The 18035-nt window shown below is 40.5% G+C and overlaps 1 protein-coding gene across 1 annotated transcript; it reads left to right on the top strand.

Annotated features, from left to right (window-relative positions):
- Positions 1-945: 945 nt before the first annotated feature.
- On the top strand, positions 946-18013 carry LOC119253276 (neurotrypsin-like; the record flags this gene model as incomplete). The annotated part of the gene is given in 6 exon segments (XM_037520859.1): positions 946-954; positions 1025-1131; positions 4010-4215; positions 7995-8073; positions 8806-8928; positions 17692-18013. Coding segments are annotated over 6 exon segments (846 nt in total), but the record flags the coding sequence as incomplete, so codon positions are not given.
- Between the last annotated feature and the right edge of the window lie 22 nt (positions 18014-18035).

Raw genomic sequence — 18035 nt, 5'->3', positions numbered from 1 at the left:
TCGAACTCGTGCTGTTGTGGCTGCGGACTTAACCCCTTCCGCCACCAGGGAGGCCCAATAAATAAATCTTTAAAAATAATAAACAACAGCATGCTGTCACCGGAGCTCCAGAGACTTCAACTGGGCGTATGATCAACGGGGTGTGTTGCTGAAACACTGATTGTGAATCACTTATCCTGCAAAAAACCGAGAAACTAGAGAACTGTATCCTTCAAACTTTAAAAGACTCTTCGCTTTTGTAGGTGACGCGGGTGGGGGGGGGGCGCTGGGGCGGGTGAGGGCGCACACCTGGGGAGCCCGGGCGGAGCATCCATGCGCAAGGAATTTAACGCAATTTAGTGAAAGGTCCTTTGAAACACAAGCGCAAGGAATCCTTCACAGACTCCCGAGGCCTTCACCCACTCTGCGAGAACAAGAGCCGCAGCCACAGAGATGAAACACGTGCCATTCACACGGTTAGAAAGAGTTGAACAAAAAAGGTGGCGAGCTGACCTCCTCCCAATCTCCCTTTAGGACACACTCAGGGGAGAGCGCGGGCGCAGACCCCCCGCCACACCTGACGCAGCGAGTTTCCCGCAGGTGGGGAAGCCGCAGGGGTCAGCAGGGGAAGCCGCAGGGGTCAGCACACCCGGGGCGCAGCGGACCAGCCTCGCCCTGGGAGAACCACCTTCGTGATCGTGATCGTGATCGTCGTGTCTCCCCTGCCAGGTCAGTAGGAGCGGCCCGCGCGCCGCCGCGTGCGCCCGGCTCCCCGCCTCGCTCTGCACCCACGGCTCGGCTCGCGCCGCCCGCCCACCCCGACGCCCGCGACGGCCCTCGCCCCCACCTCGCCGGGCCCGAAAACACTCCGGGGGGCACTTGCGCCCCCAGATCAGCCCGCGCAGGGCCAAGCGCAGCAGACCAGCTTCCTCCGCGCGCTGCTCGTCTGCATCCGCCACGCGCTCCATGCGCGCGGTAGGGTTCGTGCCCCAACCAGGCTGGAAGAGTAGAGAGCACCCGGGGGAGAAGTCCTGGAGCAAATAAGAAAGAAGGACGAGGGGAGGTTTTTATCCATGGCCAGTGGGGCACAATTTGTGATGATGGGTGGACTGATAAAGATGCAGCCGTCATCTGTCGACAGCTTGGCTACAAGTAAGGCCAACCTGATGATTTGGGATGGTTCCTTGATGAATATTTCTTTTGTCTTTTTCAGACTTGTCCTAATGAATTTTTTTCTTACCTGAAATTAACTATATCATCCCATTGAAAATACTGACAGCATGCGGATTTCATTCAGAAGTATAAATAATACTAGAGGGCTAGAGGGCTAGAGGGCTAATAATACTAAATAGGGCTAATAATACTAAATAGCATCTATTTACGTTTTCTTTCTTCTCTCAAGGAATGTACCTGTCTCCTAAGTAACGAAGTCTTTATTTAATGAGGAAATAGTTTAATATTCTTGACTGTTCATAATACTGCTTCCGTCAGCCAAAGGTATTAGCTTTTTCTCTGTGGTTTAGGTGGTTCTTTATTCACAGTGGTTATGCTCTATCAAGTCACTCTGAACCCTGAATTAGCAAGTGGTGAGCCATCGCTGCTGGAACTGAGTTCGAACCAAGGAATCTTTTTCTGTCCTCTTTTAGTTCTCATACTTGCAAACAGTTGTCCTTTTGCAGTCAAGTTTGTGTCATTTATTTATTTATTTATTTATTTGCATTTTGGTTGATCATCTCACTGTTGCCTTATGGAGACAATCTACATGTTAGATAATCTTCATTGGGGCATGAGTAATAGTATAAAAAATGTAGCCCTAACTAGCTGGGAAAGGATACTTGTTTACAATTTGAGAGTTGAAATGAAAAGACCTATCATCTCCTTGTGAGACCTCAGCTAGGTACCTCAAAATTTTTGAGGCTGTGTGCATGTCTGCACCCAACTTGTGTAAGTATTGATTTGGGAACTGCAAATACATAGCCCATGTTACAGTTTAGAGAGTTATCAAATTTTAGCTAATAGTGGTTTGAATTTTAAAATATGTCCTGAATTATCTGTTTGCATACCATAAATATTGATAAATTAATTGTTATTCCTATGCAGAATATCATTTTTATTTTTAAAAGTATTTTTATCTTAATAGTAGTGCAAATGTTTTTTCTAAAGCTTTCTTTTATATTATTCAGGTACTATATACTTCAATTTGCTGTTTGGTTTTGGACCTCCTGCCACTCCAGTTGCCCTGTTGTCAGTAGGTCCACTGTTTATAATAGAAATTTTCAGCTTTCAAAATATGGGCCAGTAGGAAGAGGCCACATTAAATGACTCAGTGAAGTCAGTCAATGATTTAAGTTTTCTTTGCTCAATACATGTTTAACACTCCACCCTCCATTTGTAAAGAACAAAAATATTTTTACATTTTCAGTGAAATGCCTTATCCAAAAATCAGCCATCAGAGTATATTCCTGTTTGAAATGGATTTTGGCCATACTTTTATTTTTTGGTATGGATGATCCAGGAATTCTAGTATTACCTTTGTAAATATAAAGGGAAATATCAAACTTGATGCTTGAATTGTATGGTAAATCATGTTTAAGGGGAAAAAGAGTTCCTAAGCATATTTGTGAAATTTAATTTCTACATTTTTTATTGCTTCTGATTTATCTTTATTTAACCCACTTTACATTTTATCTTAGATGATGAGCTTAGTTTGTAGCAATTTTCAATAATATTCATTAATATTCCTTTAACAATTATCAAGAAAAGCATCCAAATATCTCACATTGTAATTGCTTTTTGAATAGTCTTTTAAGAAGTGAATCAGTAAATTAAAGTTATTACAGCAAATTGGATAATTATCTTCTAGTGCACAATCTGTAATTTGCCATCAAATAGTTTTTAAATGAGAAGCATTTAAATATTTGATCAATTTAAATATATTTGAATGTTTTATTATAATTTTCCACTAATGGGAAATGCGATTTCATAAAAGAACACATAGTCTGAAGAGGTGGGAACCAATACCCCTAAATCATTAAGTGTTGTAAACCAACATTATCGCAAGTAAAAAAAGAACATCTATATAATTTACAAATAGACATGAGACTAGGGTAGGGGATCTTTCCCCCATATATACTCTATACCAACAAATATATTTGTAGATATCTATTGCAAATATATTCATCAACTTTAAAGTTTTATCTTTTCACTCTCCTTAGGGTGGTTTTCAGTAAAGTAGCATTTTTAATTTAAATTTTTGTTGAAATTAATAATGTTTTAGTTAAGCTATACCATCTTTGTCTTGATTTGTTATCTTAAATATTTATTAATAAATCTTTCCTTCATCTGAGGGTATAAGAAAAACTTCCTGTGATTCAAACATTAACATTTTTACCTTTCATAATAATGTAACTAATTGTTCAAGTATTGAGTTTTGAATGTTAGTTTGAAATCTTTCATGAAAGCTTTAGTGTGAATTTTTCAAAGTGTTGTGTTATGAAAAAAAAGTACCATACCAAAAATAATCCTGCCTTCTATTCATGATTCCTGGTTTTCTCTTTCTATGTTCAAAATTATACTTTCGTACTTCTAAGTGAGGCAAAAAATTAGTTCTTAGCTCCCTAGGTAATTATTTATTAATATCTTAATTTTCTTGGAAATATACCAATTTGAAGAGAGCATTATTCTCTGTAAGGGGAAATAAGATTTGGGATTTCCTGCTTAAAGCTAAGGTTTAAGACTGGCAGGATTCTTTGATGTGCCAATAAATGTGACTTGCTGAGCCGAAGCTAAATTAAAGGCAACTGATATGATACAAAAGCTCTGGGGTATAATAACAAAGAGGATGTAGTTACACCTCTCTGAAGCTTTTCCTTTTTTTTGACAGAGTCAAGAAATAAATGATCTTTTAATACGTATAGATGCTGATTTTAATATATAAAAGTTACAACATATAATTGAATGAGAGTATATGTTATGATTTATTCACATGTGTGATTGATTCCCCACACTCTCGAGAATGCTGTGTTTCCAGGGGTCCTGCCAGAGCAAGAACCATGGCTTATTTTGAGGAAGGAAAAGGACCCATACACGTGGATAATGTGAAATGCACAGGAAATGAGAGGTCCTTGGCCGACTGTATCAAACAAGATATTGGAAGACACAACTGCCGTCACAGTGAAGATGCAGGAGTTATTTGTGACTATGTAAGCAAGAAAGCATCTGCTAACAGTCATAAAGGTAGGTGTTCTTTTGCGGCCCTAAACAGAGAAATACCTCCAATGCACAGTTTGTTTCTGTAAGCAATACTGCTGTAACAAAGAGTTCTCTTCCACAAGAATTAATAGAATTCCTTTTCCTTGTGCTAGTATTTAGAATCAGTGATTCTGGTTGAACTTGCATGAGTGGGCTTACAGGGATAGCAGGGTTCAGGGGAAGAGGTAGATTTAAAAGGCTTTGTCATCTCTGGGGTGACCCCTTTTCTATAGTCTCAGTCAATTTTAAAATAAAACAAAATTTGACAATTTGATGTCCTTGAAAATTCATTCTTTCATGAAAAGGAGGAAAGAAATAGTCACAAAAAGGCACTTCTAGTCTTAATAATATTTTAAACAACAGGGAAATTATTCTTTTTTAAGATTTATTTATTTATACAAGAACTGGGGTATAAGCCAGAGGCTCAGGAGGATGAGAGGATTTACCAGAGACAGTGTGGGGAACAGAAAAGGCAGACAGACCAAAAACATTGCTGAGGGGAGCAGTGGGTGAGATAGGAGAGGTCTGCTGTGCCATGTGGGTATCTCCCTGGCCGACCAGGAATCAAACCTGCGCTGCAGAGGCTGCGGACAAACTTCATTGTGCTGCATTCAGCCCACTGCGCCACCAGGGAAGCCCTGGGAAATTCTTTTTAATTAATCGCAAAAGTGACAATTATCTTTTGAACATTTTATCCTTTGAAATTTAAAAGCATATGGAAAATGAGAAGTAATTTCTTAGTATACTTAGTATAATGTAGTTTGTATAATATAGTATAATAGATGTCTTGTAGGTAAGTGAATAGAAGAGTTCTTGAAAGCTCTGAGCTCTTCATGATATCAGTACTGTTTTAAATAAATGAGGAGAAAAACTAGCTATTTTGGAGAAAAGTGTGGTTATATTTTACAAAAGGATCCATTGCCTGTTTGTGTGAATTGTAAGTTCACAATTTTGGTACACAGGATTTTCTTACAAGCACATGCATTTACACTGGAGCATGCACTTTTTTTTTTTTTAATTTTTATTTATTTTATTTATTTGTTTGTTTATACATGCACTGGGTACAGTCAGAAGCGTGGGAGGGTGAGAGAATTCACCAGAGCCAGAGCGGGGAGCAGAGCAGGCAGAAGGACCGAAGTACACTGCTGAGGGGAGCAGCGGGCGGCAGGAGAGGTCTGCGCACCATGTGGGACCTGCCTCCGGTGGCCGGGGAGCAGCCGGGGATCGAACCGGTGCCGCAGAGGCCGAGGGCAGCCTCGCAACCCAGCGCTCAACCGCTGCGCCACCGGGGAGGCCCCAGCATGCACTTTTTATAACATCTTTTAATAACTTTTAATAGAAATAATGCAAACAAATAAATTTGACGTTATTATTTTTCATTTTAGAGGGACTTTTGTGTATGTCGAACACTTTATAACCCTCATGTTTTGTCTATGTTGTTCTATTATATATGTTGTGGATTTATTATCTGTGTTATTTAACATAAATTATTATATTTATGTTAGAAGGATACTTTGCTAAACCAATTTTTCCTAAATATTGATTACAACTTAATTTGTATAAATTGAATAAATTTCAATAATTTAAACTGCAGTAGAAAAACATAAAACTTCAATAATTACAAAATGTTTTATTTATTTCCTCATTGTTTGCACACTTATTGTTGTGCATTTCTACAGCTGTGGTAAGACTTATTCTGATGTATTTCCATGGTTTTAGTGCTACCATTCCTCAAGTTAAAACATTTCATTTCAGACCTGCTAGATTACAGCATCTGGCTTGCTTGCCTTTTGTTGAGGCTTAATAACTGCTTACTTCAGAAAGTAATTAAAATTCAAGCCATTGGTTATTGGTCATGTGCTGAGATCCTTTCATAAATGAAATTAATTCTGTTCTTGGGCTTCCCCTGGTGGCGCAGCGGTTGAGCGCTGGGTTGCGAAGCTGCCCGCAGCCTCTGCGACGCCGGTTCGATCCCCGGCTGCTCCCCGGCCACCGGAGGAGGGTCCCACATGGCGCGCAGACCTCTCCTGCCGCCCGCTGCTCCCCTCAGCAGTGTACTTCGGTCCTTCTGCCTGCTCTGCTCCCCGCTCTGGCTCTGGTGAATTCTCTCACCCTCCCGCACTTCTGACTGTACCCAGTGCTTGTATAAATAAATAAATAAATAAATCTTTAAAAAAAAAAAAAAAAAAAGAAATTAATTCTGTTCTTTCATCTTGTTATGACAGTGTATTTTATGGCTTGAAATAGACTTTACTTTCTTGCAATCCGGTGCTACTCCCCAGAATGATGTAAGCTTTAAGTTCGGCTTGCTTAGTATTACATCATCCCTTGTCTTGGCATTATGTACATTGACCTGACTTGGAACGTTATTGAAAACTTGTGCTTTATAATTTTCTATAATTTGTAGTGTCATCTAGAGGACTCATGTCCTAACAAATGAGGCTCAAGTTTGACAATGTCCCTCTGAGGTCATTTGGCAAATTAATCAGCTTGCTACACAATGCAAATCCTCTTTCTCCATCAAGAAATAACAAGTGTTGGGCCTCCCCGGTGGCGCAGCGGTAGAGCGCTGGGTTGCGAAGCTGCCCGCAGCCTCTGCGGCGCCGGTTCGATTCCCGGCTGCTCCCCGGCCACCGGAGGAGGGTCCCACATGGTGCGCAGACCTCTCCTGCCACCCGCTGCTCCCCTCAGCAGTGTACCTCGGTCCTTCTGCCTGTTCTGCTCCCCGCTCTGGCTCTGGTGAATTCTCTCACCCTCCCGCGCTTCTGACTGTGCCCAGTGCATGTATAAACAAAACAAATGAACAAACAAATAAATAAATAAATAAAACATGCCTCTATTAAAAAAAAAAAAAAAAAAAGAAATAACAAGTGTTGATTCCCTACTGGGCTCTGGGCTACCTGATTGTTATCAGAGACCATGAGTACTGGCAAGGTTTCATATTCTTGTCACAAATCCACCCCCTCCTTCTGTCTTTTCACAGAGAGAAAACCAGTGCCTATCTACACTTATTTACATCTTCTTAATAAATGAAACAAAATATCCCAATAAAATGCCACTTCCTTATGATTTTGGAAAACAGTCTATACCTTGTTATATTTATCCTTTTGTACGCCAGCTTTCTTGTATTTTTTAAATTTGACACTTCCTTTTTATGCTCTGTTAACAGAAGTCTGTTACCTTAGGGAAATGACTCTATGCCTTTAAATACAGTTTGATGCTTACGTTGGCTTTGCACACTCTTTCTGTAGATTAATATTCAATGTGAATTCATGTAACTTCAGATCAGAAGTCCATCCTGTTAAGAGACTTTGCTTCGCTGAGTTACTGTTGTATACGTAGCTTGGGGGAGTGTAGTATGTGAAAAGCAAGTAATTTAAACTACCACTGCATTGGCAGATCTCTCATCTTATTTAATGCTACTGAACTCCAAGACGACCTCTGTAATCAGTCAGGAGAGGACAAGGTGTAGGCACTTACGGAATGATATGTTGGACAGGGTCAAGCCATCTTGCAACCTGTGGAGCCCCTTCAGAGCTGAATGTGGGAAACCCCATAAACTTCCCTGCAGGCTTGCAAACTTTATTACCTTGATTAAATGAGAAAACAACTTTTTATTTTTATTAGAGGAAAAAATATCCTATAATTTGAAGAGAAAAGGCATCTTAAAATAGAGGCGGAAGCCACTGGGGGGGTTGTCCCTTGTGTCTTTATCCCTCCCTCAGCAGTATGACAGTTTAGTTAATGCGCTATTTCTGCTTCAGAGTCCCTCTCCTCGGTTTGTGGTTTGAGATTACTGCACCGGCGGCAGAAGCGGATCATTGGTGGGAAAAATTCCTTAAGGTAAAGGGTTCTTCAGAAGAGAGAGTCCATGTTCCAGAATTATTTGATAGTCATACAGGTTTAAAAAAGTGGGAATTTTCTACTGTTGCTTAAGGGATTTGTTTTATTCCCATTGTTCTCTAATCAAAGATATTTTGGAGTTAAATACAGATTGCATTGATAATTTCACTGTTCTTTGACCTTCACTCACTCACTTTTTATAGACTTGGTTCTGCTATTATCACCCCTGATTTATATGACAGATATGTTGCAGAGAAGCTATATGGAGAAACAAAGTAGCTGACAGAAGATTTGAAAAAAAAATGTGTCACTACAAGGATTCACTTAGTTTAGAATATGTTTGTTTCAGACTTGACTCAATAGAATTTTATTGTTTCTTTAATTTTCTATTGGAAAACCTGCACTTTGCGTACTAAATACTTCAGGCTGCTTAAGTGAGGTAGGAGAAGGGGAGAAAACACATTTGCAATCATGAAATAGAAAGAAGCCTCAACTTCCTTCTAAGAATGTCTAAGAGAGGGGGTGCTTATAAATGCCTGTATGTCATTCTCCAGCATGTCAGCTCCAGGGTGGAGGGGTACCACTTTGCACCTAGGAAGGGTTTTGTGTCCTGGGGTCTCTTGTATGCTCCTATTTCTTCACCCAGAAGCCTCTGTGTCCTTATTTTAATGAGTGCTTGTCTTGGCTTTTCTGTCTTTAACGACGTGGCTGTGTGCCGCCCTTTCTTCCTAGGGGCGGCTGGCCTTGGCAAGTGTCCCTCTGGCTGAAGTCTTCCCATGGAGATGGCAGGCTCCTTTGTGGGGCCACGCTTCTGAGCAGCTGCTGGGTCCTCACCACGGCGCACTGCTTCAAGAGGTATGTGCCCTTTCTTCCAAACAACTCTGCTTGCCTCTCACTTGCCAGTTCTAAAACATTTTTTCTATATTTATGTTTTTAATCTGATTACTGTTTATTTTGTATATGGTATATGGCACAAGGAAGGATTCAAATTACTTTTATTTATGGATAGTTTCCCCAGCACTTTTATTGAGCATTCCATGTTTATCCACTGATTTATGTCAACTCTGTCATATGCCAGGTTCTCATGTATCTCTGTTTCTGGGATCCCTGTTCACTTCCTCTTATCTAATCTTTCATGTTCATGGTGCAACAGAAGATATACGCCTATGTTTTACATAGCCTTTGACATTTCTGGCATAATAATGGAGTTTGAGGGTTCACCTCTAGAGCAGCGGGTTTAATCCATTTGTGTATGACAGGAGTGATAGACGATGAAGATTATATAACAACAAGTAATTGCTCTGCTCCTAGTTTTCCTAAGGATGTTAGATCACTAGAGATACAGTGCAGAACCAGACAGGAACCATGCTATCGTGAGAATTTTCTGTAGCTACAAGATCCCAGAGGAGAGAGACGTCGATATTGTAAATATGATCTGATGAAGGAAAAAAAAAAAAAAGGACTTAGGGCACTGTGTTTAACTTGTGGACTTTTCACCACAATATTAGATGCATTTAGCTTTGTTAAGAATCCGGTCTCTGGGTCTCTATTCCATATCTACTGAAATCTGTGGAGGTGAGACCCAGGAGTCTGCATTCTTGCCAAGTCTCTCAGAAGAATCTGATGTACATTAAAAGTGCAGATCCATTTACTGAGTGGAGAGAATAAAAATGTGGTCTGGATATTTGAAGAATGATGATGGCGAAGAATGCAGTAGGTTTGATGGGATACTTATCCTTGGCCTATTCAACATGTGAATCATTTCATTGGAAAAGGACACTGATGGCAAGTTAATCACATTTTTGGATCCCTGGGGATCGGGAAGACAAATAATGTGTTGGAAAATAGAATCCACAATGACCAAAAATCTCAATGGGATGATTCTGGCAAGTAACATGGAATAAGGACGATGTAAAATGCCGCCTTTCGTTCCAGGAAATAAGGCTTCAATGCAGCACAAGTGAAAAAGACCTCACAGGCAGTGGCATCCTTCCACTTAATATGTGATTGCCCATGAAGTTAGCAAGTGTTGGGCAGCACTGACAGAGCACTGTTCAGACAAAGCAGCAAAGAGCCTGGCTATTCTGTGTTCTTGTGCTCAGCTATTGTTGGGGACAAAAGCACTGTCACTCTCCAGCAGAGAGAACTGTGCTGCATTCTGGGTGTGGCAGGAATGTGATACACTCAGGAAGACAAGCAGCCAGGTGACAGCATGTGGAGTCCCACTGGTGCATTCTCTGTGGCTTCAGTATCATGGGTGTTAATGAAAGATGGGATGATTTTCATTTTAACACAAGGAAGAGGTTCTTTGTGTTGTGTTTATTTCTTTAACTGTAGGGCTGCTGAAAGGTGAAATGGCCTGTGTGTGGGAGGAAGAATGAGTTCTGTTGTGAGGTCTGGTCAGAGAGGCTGGATTCTTCTATAAGTGGAGCTGGGGGTAGATGATGTCTGATTAGAGTAGAGAGGGGGAAATGGAGCCAGCTGTACTGGAGGGATGGCAGCTATCAACTAGAGTAGCGATCTGGAATTTGTGTAGTAGACTCACTAGAGAGAAGCAGGAGGGTCTGGGATGTGAGGGGAATGAGTGTCTGTTCATTTACTAGGTGGTAGGAACCCGTTGAATGATTTTGAGGCTTGACATCTGATCAAAGAGTAGTTTTAGGAGATGAGCCATTTGGGGATGTATGGGATAGGTAGAGGGGATCAAGTCCATTGATTAGGGGTCTGTGAATGAACTTTAAGCTACACGAGCAGATCTTTGGTAATATGCTTATATGCCCTTTTTCTGCAATGACTGAAATTGGTCTTGTTTTTCAATGATTAAGATCCAGTATGGTAGGAACTGGAGGGGGATAGGTTATAAGGTAGAAAGAAAAGGAGGGCGAGCAGGCAGGGGTTCTATGATAGGAATCAACACTTGGTGCTGTGTAAGAGGAAGGGTAGACCTGCCCTCCCAAGCAGGGTTACAATTCTAGCTCCTCTGATGGTTTATTGTTCAACTTGCGGAAATTACTGAATGCCTAGGGGCCTCAGTTTTTTCATTTGTAAGATGAAGGCAGTGACGTTCCACAGAGAAGTATGTGAAAGTAGTTGATAAAGTGTAAAATTCCAAACAGACATGGGCTGTTATTATGTTGGAGTTGAAAAACATGGACTCAAAGATTATTATTGGCAAAAATCAGGAACTGAAGATGATTTTATTCTACTCCTCTATAGAGAAGACTGAGGTAAGAAACTGCAGAGATCTGGCCCTGGGGCTCAGAGCTTAGGCGATTCATTCACTTGGTCCTTAAAGATTGTTCTCATCATATTTAAGACTCTATCTTTCAAGTCTCTGCTTAAATTTATAGTCTGAAAAGTTCAAGGCTTAAGGTATTAAAGGAGGGAGATTCCTCCACAAATTCCACATTCCACTTGAAATAGAAAACTTTGATCAAACTGTTGGGTTCTCTGAAAGGTCTTACTTTTTTTTTTTTTTTTTACTTACATGTTGGATTTATTTGTTTACATGTCATTATTCCTCCTTTGGCCTGGTCCTGCTAGATTATTGCTTAAAGTCAGTAATCGTCTCCTTTGTGTTTATAAGCCAAGTGTCTAGTATATTACTTGGCACAGAGTCGATCATCTTAAATGATTGTTGCAGGATGAAAGTGGAGCTCAGTTGCCAGAGAATGGATGTACTTAAGGGCATTGGATTCTTTAGAGGATGGTGGCATTTTAACCTTAGGTCAACAGATAACTTTTTCCATATGTCATTTTGGATTTCTTCCCATTATCTGCACAGCATAAGGGAAAGGCAACTGATTAAAAAGTAGAGGAGCAGATTAGGATATGCAGCATTTTGGTGTGCTTTGGGTTGAATGCCAAACTCTACTAATGTGAAAAGGGTGAAGGTTGTTTTGTAAATGTGTTGTGCATCTATTTGACTTGGTCTGTAACCTATATCCAGTTTCATAGACTTCCTGTTTTGATGTGCCTCACTATTCTATAACTCACATATTTATTGCAGTAAGGCTTTTGAAATGCATAGGGACAGTTACCCCTGATTAGAACAAGCACCCGATTTTTTTTTTTCTAGGTTCAGGGACTTTGGTTTAAAACAACTGTCCCTTAATCATCAGGGACTCGGAAGTTTGCAAAAATAGATTTCCCCTGGAATTGTTGAGATTGTAGTGCAGGAGCATTGTAGTCAGACTCTGAAAGGCTACCTGCCTTTTGGATGTCATGGGAGCCTAATTTAGAGTCTATTGGTAGGGGACCTCGATGTCATTTTTGGTGGGAAATCTTTCTGTTTGTATCTCTGCTACTGAGGCATGTACAATGTATGTTCACTGGACCTTCATTGGTGCCTAATACTTGCAGTGATGATAAAGGCCAGTGCTTTTGAGCCGTCACTGCTGAATAACAATAGATTGCTATTGCCATCTGTGTTATTTTCTTCTATGGGATGACAGTTTTTTTGCTTGTTTGTTTTATCTTCATTGAATAGTTATCTTTATATTAGGTTGTCAGAAAAGTCATGCCTCATTTTTGCGTAGAAAACATAGAAAAAATATGGCATGCGTTTTTTGACAACCCAATATAATCCCCCTATCAGAATAATCTAGAAATGATGACCTTGGCAGGAGAGACCAGGATGCAGTTAACTTCAGATCCAGATCCACCATCCTCAGCTACCCTCACTTCATATGCAGCCTTCTGTACATGATAAGGGAATTTGACTGGAAGGCTGACAGACCTCTAGTGTTCAACTCTAATTTGCCCATAGTTTTCACATACTGTGAGGTTCAGAGTAATCTGCTGCCATTCTAATACAGATAACCAAGGCAGTGTGAATCACCATTTAAAGGTCTTAAATTTTATTTTTTATATTTTCCCCAGTGTTGATACAATGCAGACGTTGGAATGCAGCATCCTGTTGGCAGTTTGAAGAGGAAACTTGAATAAATCAAGCTTTTTTTTGTACTTGCCCTGTGAATCTTGCACAGTAAATTTCTGGCTTTTGCTATTTTCTATTCTAAATGACAACCACAGGTACCAAAAAATGACCCTCTCCCTATGGTGGTGCAGCAGTATAATTGAGAGAAAAATTCCTGAGAATTAAACTAATTCCTTTTAATTGCTTATTCTGATAACAAATACCATTTTGGAGGAAAAAATGTACTTGCAACAAGTACTGACTTATTTCTGTAAATCTACTGCAAATTGAATTTGTTCAAGAATATAGCTTTACCCGATTTTATCTTTTTGATTTTTTGCCTAGAAATGCTAGAGTAGCAGAAAATTATCAAAGATTATAGCTCTGAGTCAGAAATGTTTAGGTCTTTATAGTTAGATGAGCTGCAGACTAGTGCCATTTGCTTTTGAAGAATACAGTATTTGAAGTGCTTAACATATACTCTGTCATGACCTCGTGTGTGGTAGAGTTCTTAAGAATATGGTCTTGTATGGGGAATAAAAACAAACAAACAAAAAAGGATATGGTCTTGTTGATATATATAAACCTATCAGTCATGCCCAAAGCAGTTCTTAATTCCTCGTGTGTGTGTGTGTGTGTGTGTGTGTGTGTGTGTGTGTGTGTATGACACTGCAAGCTTCTACAGGGAAGGTCATTTTTTCCTAAGCAAATAGAACCATTTACATAAGCTGCTTCAGTCAACCACTTAGAAGCAACTCAGTCAGGCCCTTTTTGAATTTCATCGAAACAACAGAGAAAAACAGATTCTAACAGTAGCAGATGTGCACAAGCTGGTGTACAACATTATCTTTTTTTTTTTTTTTTAAAGATTTATTTATTTATATAAGCACTGGGTACAATCAGAAGCGTGGGAGGGTGAGAGAATTCACCAGAGCCAGAGCAGGGAGCAGAACAGACACACTGACGAAATACACTGCTGAGGGGAGCAGCGGGCGCAGCAGGAGAGGTCTGCCATGCCATGTGGGACCCTCGCCAGCGGCCAGGGATCGAACCAGCGGCCAGGGATTGAACTGGCGCTGCAGAGGCTGTGGGCAGCTTCGCAGCCCAGTACTCAACTTCCGCGCCACTGGGGAGGCCCTACAACATTATCTTTTTAAAGAGCTGAATCCATGTAAAAAATATGACTGCAACCTGAATGAACACCTCTATTTTTAAAATTTATTTATTATTATATTATTATTTCAATTTATACATTTTTATGTCATTTTTCATTTTTGCACAATGTATGCATTTTCATCTTGGTTATAATCCCCATACAATTCCCACCCCACCTTGCTTTGATCCCACTCTCTCCTCCCACACCCTGTAGTGCACCACTGGTTTACAGTTGCAATTTGCAGCAACATGGATGGAGCTGGAAGGGATCATGCTCAGCAAAATAAGGCAGAAAGAAAAAGAACAATACCGGATGGTCTCACTTATAGCAGGAATTTAGAAAACCTAAATAAGGGACCAGGAAAAAGACTACTTGTAATAAAGTAAAAATCAAAATCAACACCTCTCTTTTTAATAATGGTGTTTAATTTGGTGGTGGTTTAGCACTAGAAACTCAGACAAACTTGAATCTTGGATTTTACTAAACTGCAGATCCTCTGTATCCCAGATCCTCTGTATCTCAAACTTGCCTGGGAATTTCATCAAATTTTTACTTGGGGGGGAGTTGAAAGCAAAGCAAACAACCAAATGGTGCATCAGCCAAAACAGGAAATGTTTGTTTTAGAAGCATTTCTCAATATAATAAAGTCTATCAAAATAACAAAGGCTCTATTAGAAAGACCTTAAAATACACTGAAAAAGAGGATTTCATCATAGTTTTTTGAGAAGCCTAGAACTGTAATAGATACTTTCATAGTCCATGGTCATATTGGGAACCACAGCCAAAGTGTTACTCCTGAAGCATGTAATAGCACCTGCCAGGAGAGGTGACAGTAGAGTATTTCCAATACTGTGACTGGAAGCTAATCGAATCTTGTGTCAGATGCTCTTTAGGTTTCCAGGTATAAAGTCTATTTTAAGAATAACTGGAGTGAGAGGTGTGTGGGAACCACTGCTTAGGTTTCGCTGAGACAACTTTAAAAAAGAGGTGCTACTAAAGACCTTTCTTTTGAAGAGAATGCTGCTCATTTTCTTCTTGTCAGGGAAATATTTTATTTTTAAAAATATTTTGTTCTCAGTTTAATATCAACTCCTGATTGATGAGAATACGAACTGCGGTGTGTGCCCAAATAATTTGATCTGAGAACTTGGCATATGTATGGAATGTGTTTGACTTTTCCTTTAGCTATTGATTACTACTCATGAGAATGCTTCCTACTTCACCCAGTGAAATTCTAGGCATGGAAGGGCAGTATACTCATACCTTTTGGAGCTTTTGGGTCGGTGATTCTCAAGTCTGTGAAATTGAATCACCTATGATTCTACATCAGCCCTATTCATTTATTTTTTATTTCATTAATTTTCTAAAGATTTATTTTTTATTTATACAATAGCTGGGGTACAGGTCAGAGACGCGGGAGGGTGAGAGGATTCACCGGAGACAGAGTGGGGAGCAGAGCAGGCAACAGACCGAAAGCACTGCTGAGGGGAGCAGTGGGCGAGGCAGGAGAGGTCTGCCACGCCAAGTGGGAATCTCCCTGGCCGGCCGGGAATCGAACCCATGCTACAGAGGCTGTGGACAGCTTCACAGCACTGTGCTCAACCCGCTGCACCACCAGGGAGGCCCCATTTAATTTATTAATTATGAAATTCTGTGCGACCTGGACATTTGTATTTTTAAAAGTGGTACAGGTAATTGGGGCATACATCCGGCATGAACCGTAACATTAAATCTCTTTTGGGGATTTATTTTTATGAAATAGAAACTTTTGTGATGTTGTTATCATACAGGAGGGGGAAAATTAGGGTGATTGTTGTAAAATGTATGTTTTTCTATTCCAGCAGCGAAATACTAGCGCAAAGTCGGTGGTGACTTGATAAATCCAGAATTACAGTTTCACCAGAGAAAAGAAAGATTAATTTTTTGCAAAAGAGCGATTGTGAATCCAAGACTTGTAAGAAGGAGAAGTTGTAGCAGTCAGATTGAAATGGGAAAAAAAAATGAGTAGGGTCAAAGGTTTGAAGTCAAAATGGGTTGAAGGATTGTAGAACTGTAAAACTGTGAAGGTGGCAAAAAGTGAACTGCTTGACATCAGGATTCAGAAATGAAATGTGTAGTATTTTCAGGTGAGGACTTAGAGAAATAAAATGGAAAGGTTGGAAATTAAGTCATTAAAATTGTTACAGGAAATAATAAAGGGGATGAGCAAGGTGCTCTAATCTTCACTGGGAGATTGGAAATAGTGGCCAGCAGGGGGTTGGTGCATGTGTTTTATGTCAGTGGATGTCAGTGGAGGACAATTTGCACAATAGGGGACATTTAGCAATGTCTGGAGACATTTTTGTTTGTCATAACGAGGGTGTGTGTGTGTGTGTGTTTGCATGTGTGTTCCTGGCATCCAATGAATAGAATCTCGGGATGACTCTAAACCTCCAACAATGCACAGGACAGCTCCACAGCCCCTCACAACAATCTGGCTCCAGTTGTCAACAGGGCTGAGGCTGAGAAACTACTCCAGAATCAAGGCGTATGTTGGCTGATAAACAGACCAACAGCTATCAATCTAATAAATATTGTGTTTCTATTTTAACTGAATAGTTCCTTATGGAAAGAAGACATAAAAATGTACATTTGTTCACTCAGTCAACAAACATAAGCTACATTCCTACTTACCAGGGCCTCATTGTTCTAGGTATTTAAGATTCATCAGTGAACACAACAGATATTGATGCCCTTGAATGCCTTTTATTCAAGCAGGGGAGAGAGAGAATAAAACACATAATAAATAGTAAATGACATAGTGTGCTTGAAAGCGGTATTAAAAAGAAAAATGAAGGCAGCAATGATAGTAATTTTGCCCTACACTATTTGTTTATTTTTCACTTGATGACAGGTTAATGATTAGCTCTTTATTTTCCACACTTCTTTCACATTTGCTTTTTCAGAAAATAGATGGTAATCTGGATTAAATACTGAAATGGAGAAAGGAAGTGATGGTTTTTTTTTTTGGTTTTTTTTTTTTTTTCTAGAGGCATGTTTTGTTTTTATTTATTTATTTATTTGTTTGTTTGTTTGTTTTGTTTATACAAGCACTGGGTACAGTCAGAAGCGCAGAAGCGCGGGAGGGTGAGAGAATTCACCAGAGCCAGAGCGGGGAGCAGAGCAGGCAGAAGGACCGAAGTACACTGCTGAGGGGAGCAGCGGGCGGCAGGAGAGGTCTGCGCGCCATGCGGGACCCTCCTCCATTGGCCGGGGAGCCGCCGGGGATTGAACCGGCGCCGCAGAGGCTGCGGGCAGCTTCGCAACCCAGCGCTCTACCGCTGCGCCACCGGGGAGGCCCAGGAAGTGATGGGTTTTGAGTATAGAACTGAGTCCAGTGGGGTCAGAGAAATGAAAAGGTTAAATTTAAAAAAGGAGCCAATGATTTGTAACAAACTGACAACCCAATTGTCTGCAGTGTCTCTTATTAACCTACTGAAGAATTAACCTGCTGACTCATTTCAGCATGTAAGACAAGCCTCTCATTAGTCTCTCTGCCTCTCAGGTATGGTAACAGCACTAAGAACTATGCTGTTCGAGTTGGGGATTATCACACTCAGGTGCCGGGGGAATAGGAGGAAGAAATTGGAGTTCAGCAGGTCGTGATTCACCCGGAGTACCGACCAAACGGCAGCGACTACGACATCGCCCTGGTGAGACTGCAGGGACCAGAAGAGCAGCGTAGGAGGTTCAGCAGCCACGTCTTGCCTGCCTGTTTGCCCCTCCGGAGGGAGAGGCCACAGAAAACAGCCTCTAATTGTTACCTCACGGCATGGGGAGACACAGGTAATGCAAACAATACAAAGGAACAAATGTGTCTGCACATTTCTCCAGTCTGGGTTTCTCCTC

This window comes from Talpa occidentalis, unplaced genomic scaffold, assembly GCF_014898055.3.
Source record: "Talpa occidentalis isolate TD23 unplaced genomic scaffold, MPIMG_talOcc4v2.1 talOcc4.2, whole genome shotgun sequence".
Lineage (NCBI taxonomy): Eukaryota > Metazoa > Chordata > Mammalia > Eulipotyphla > Talpidae > Talpa > Talpa occidentalis.
This window is presented reverse-complemented; position numbering and strand designations above follow the sequence as displayed.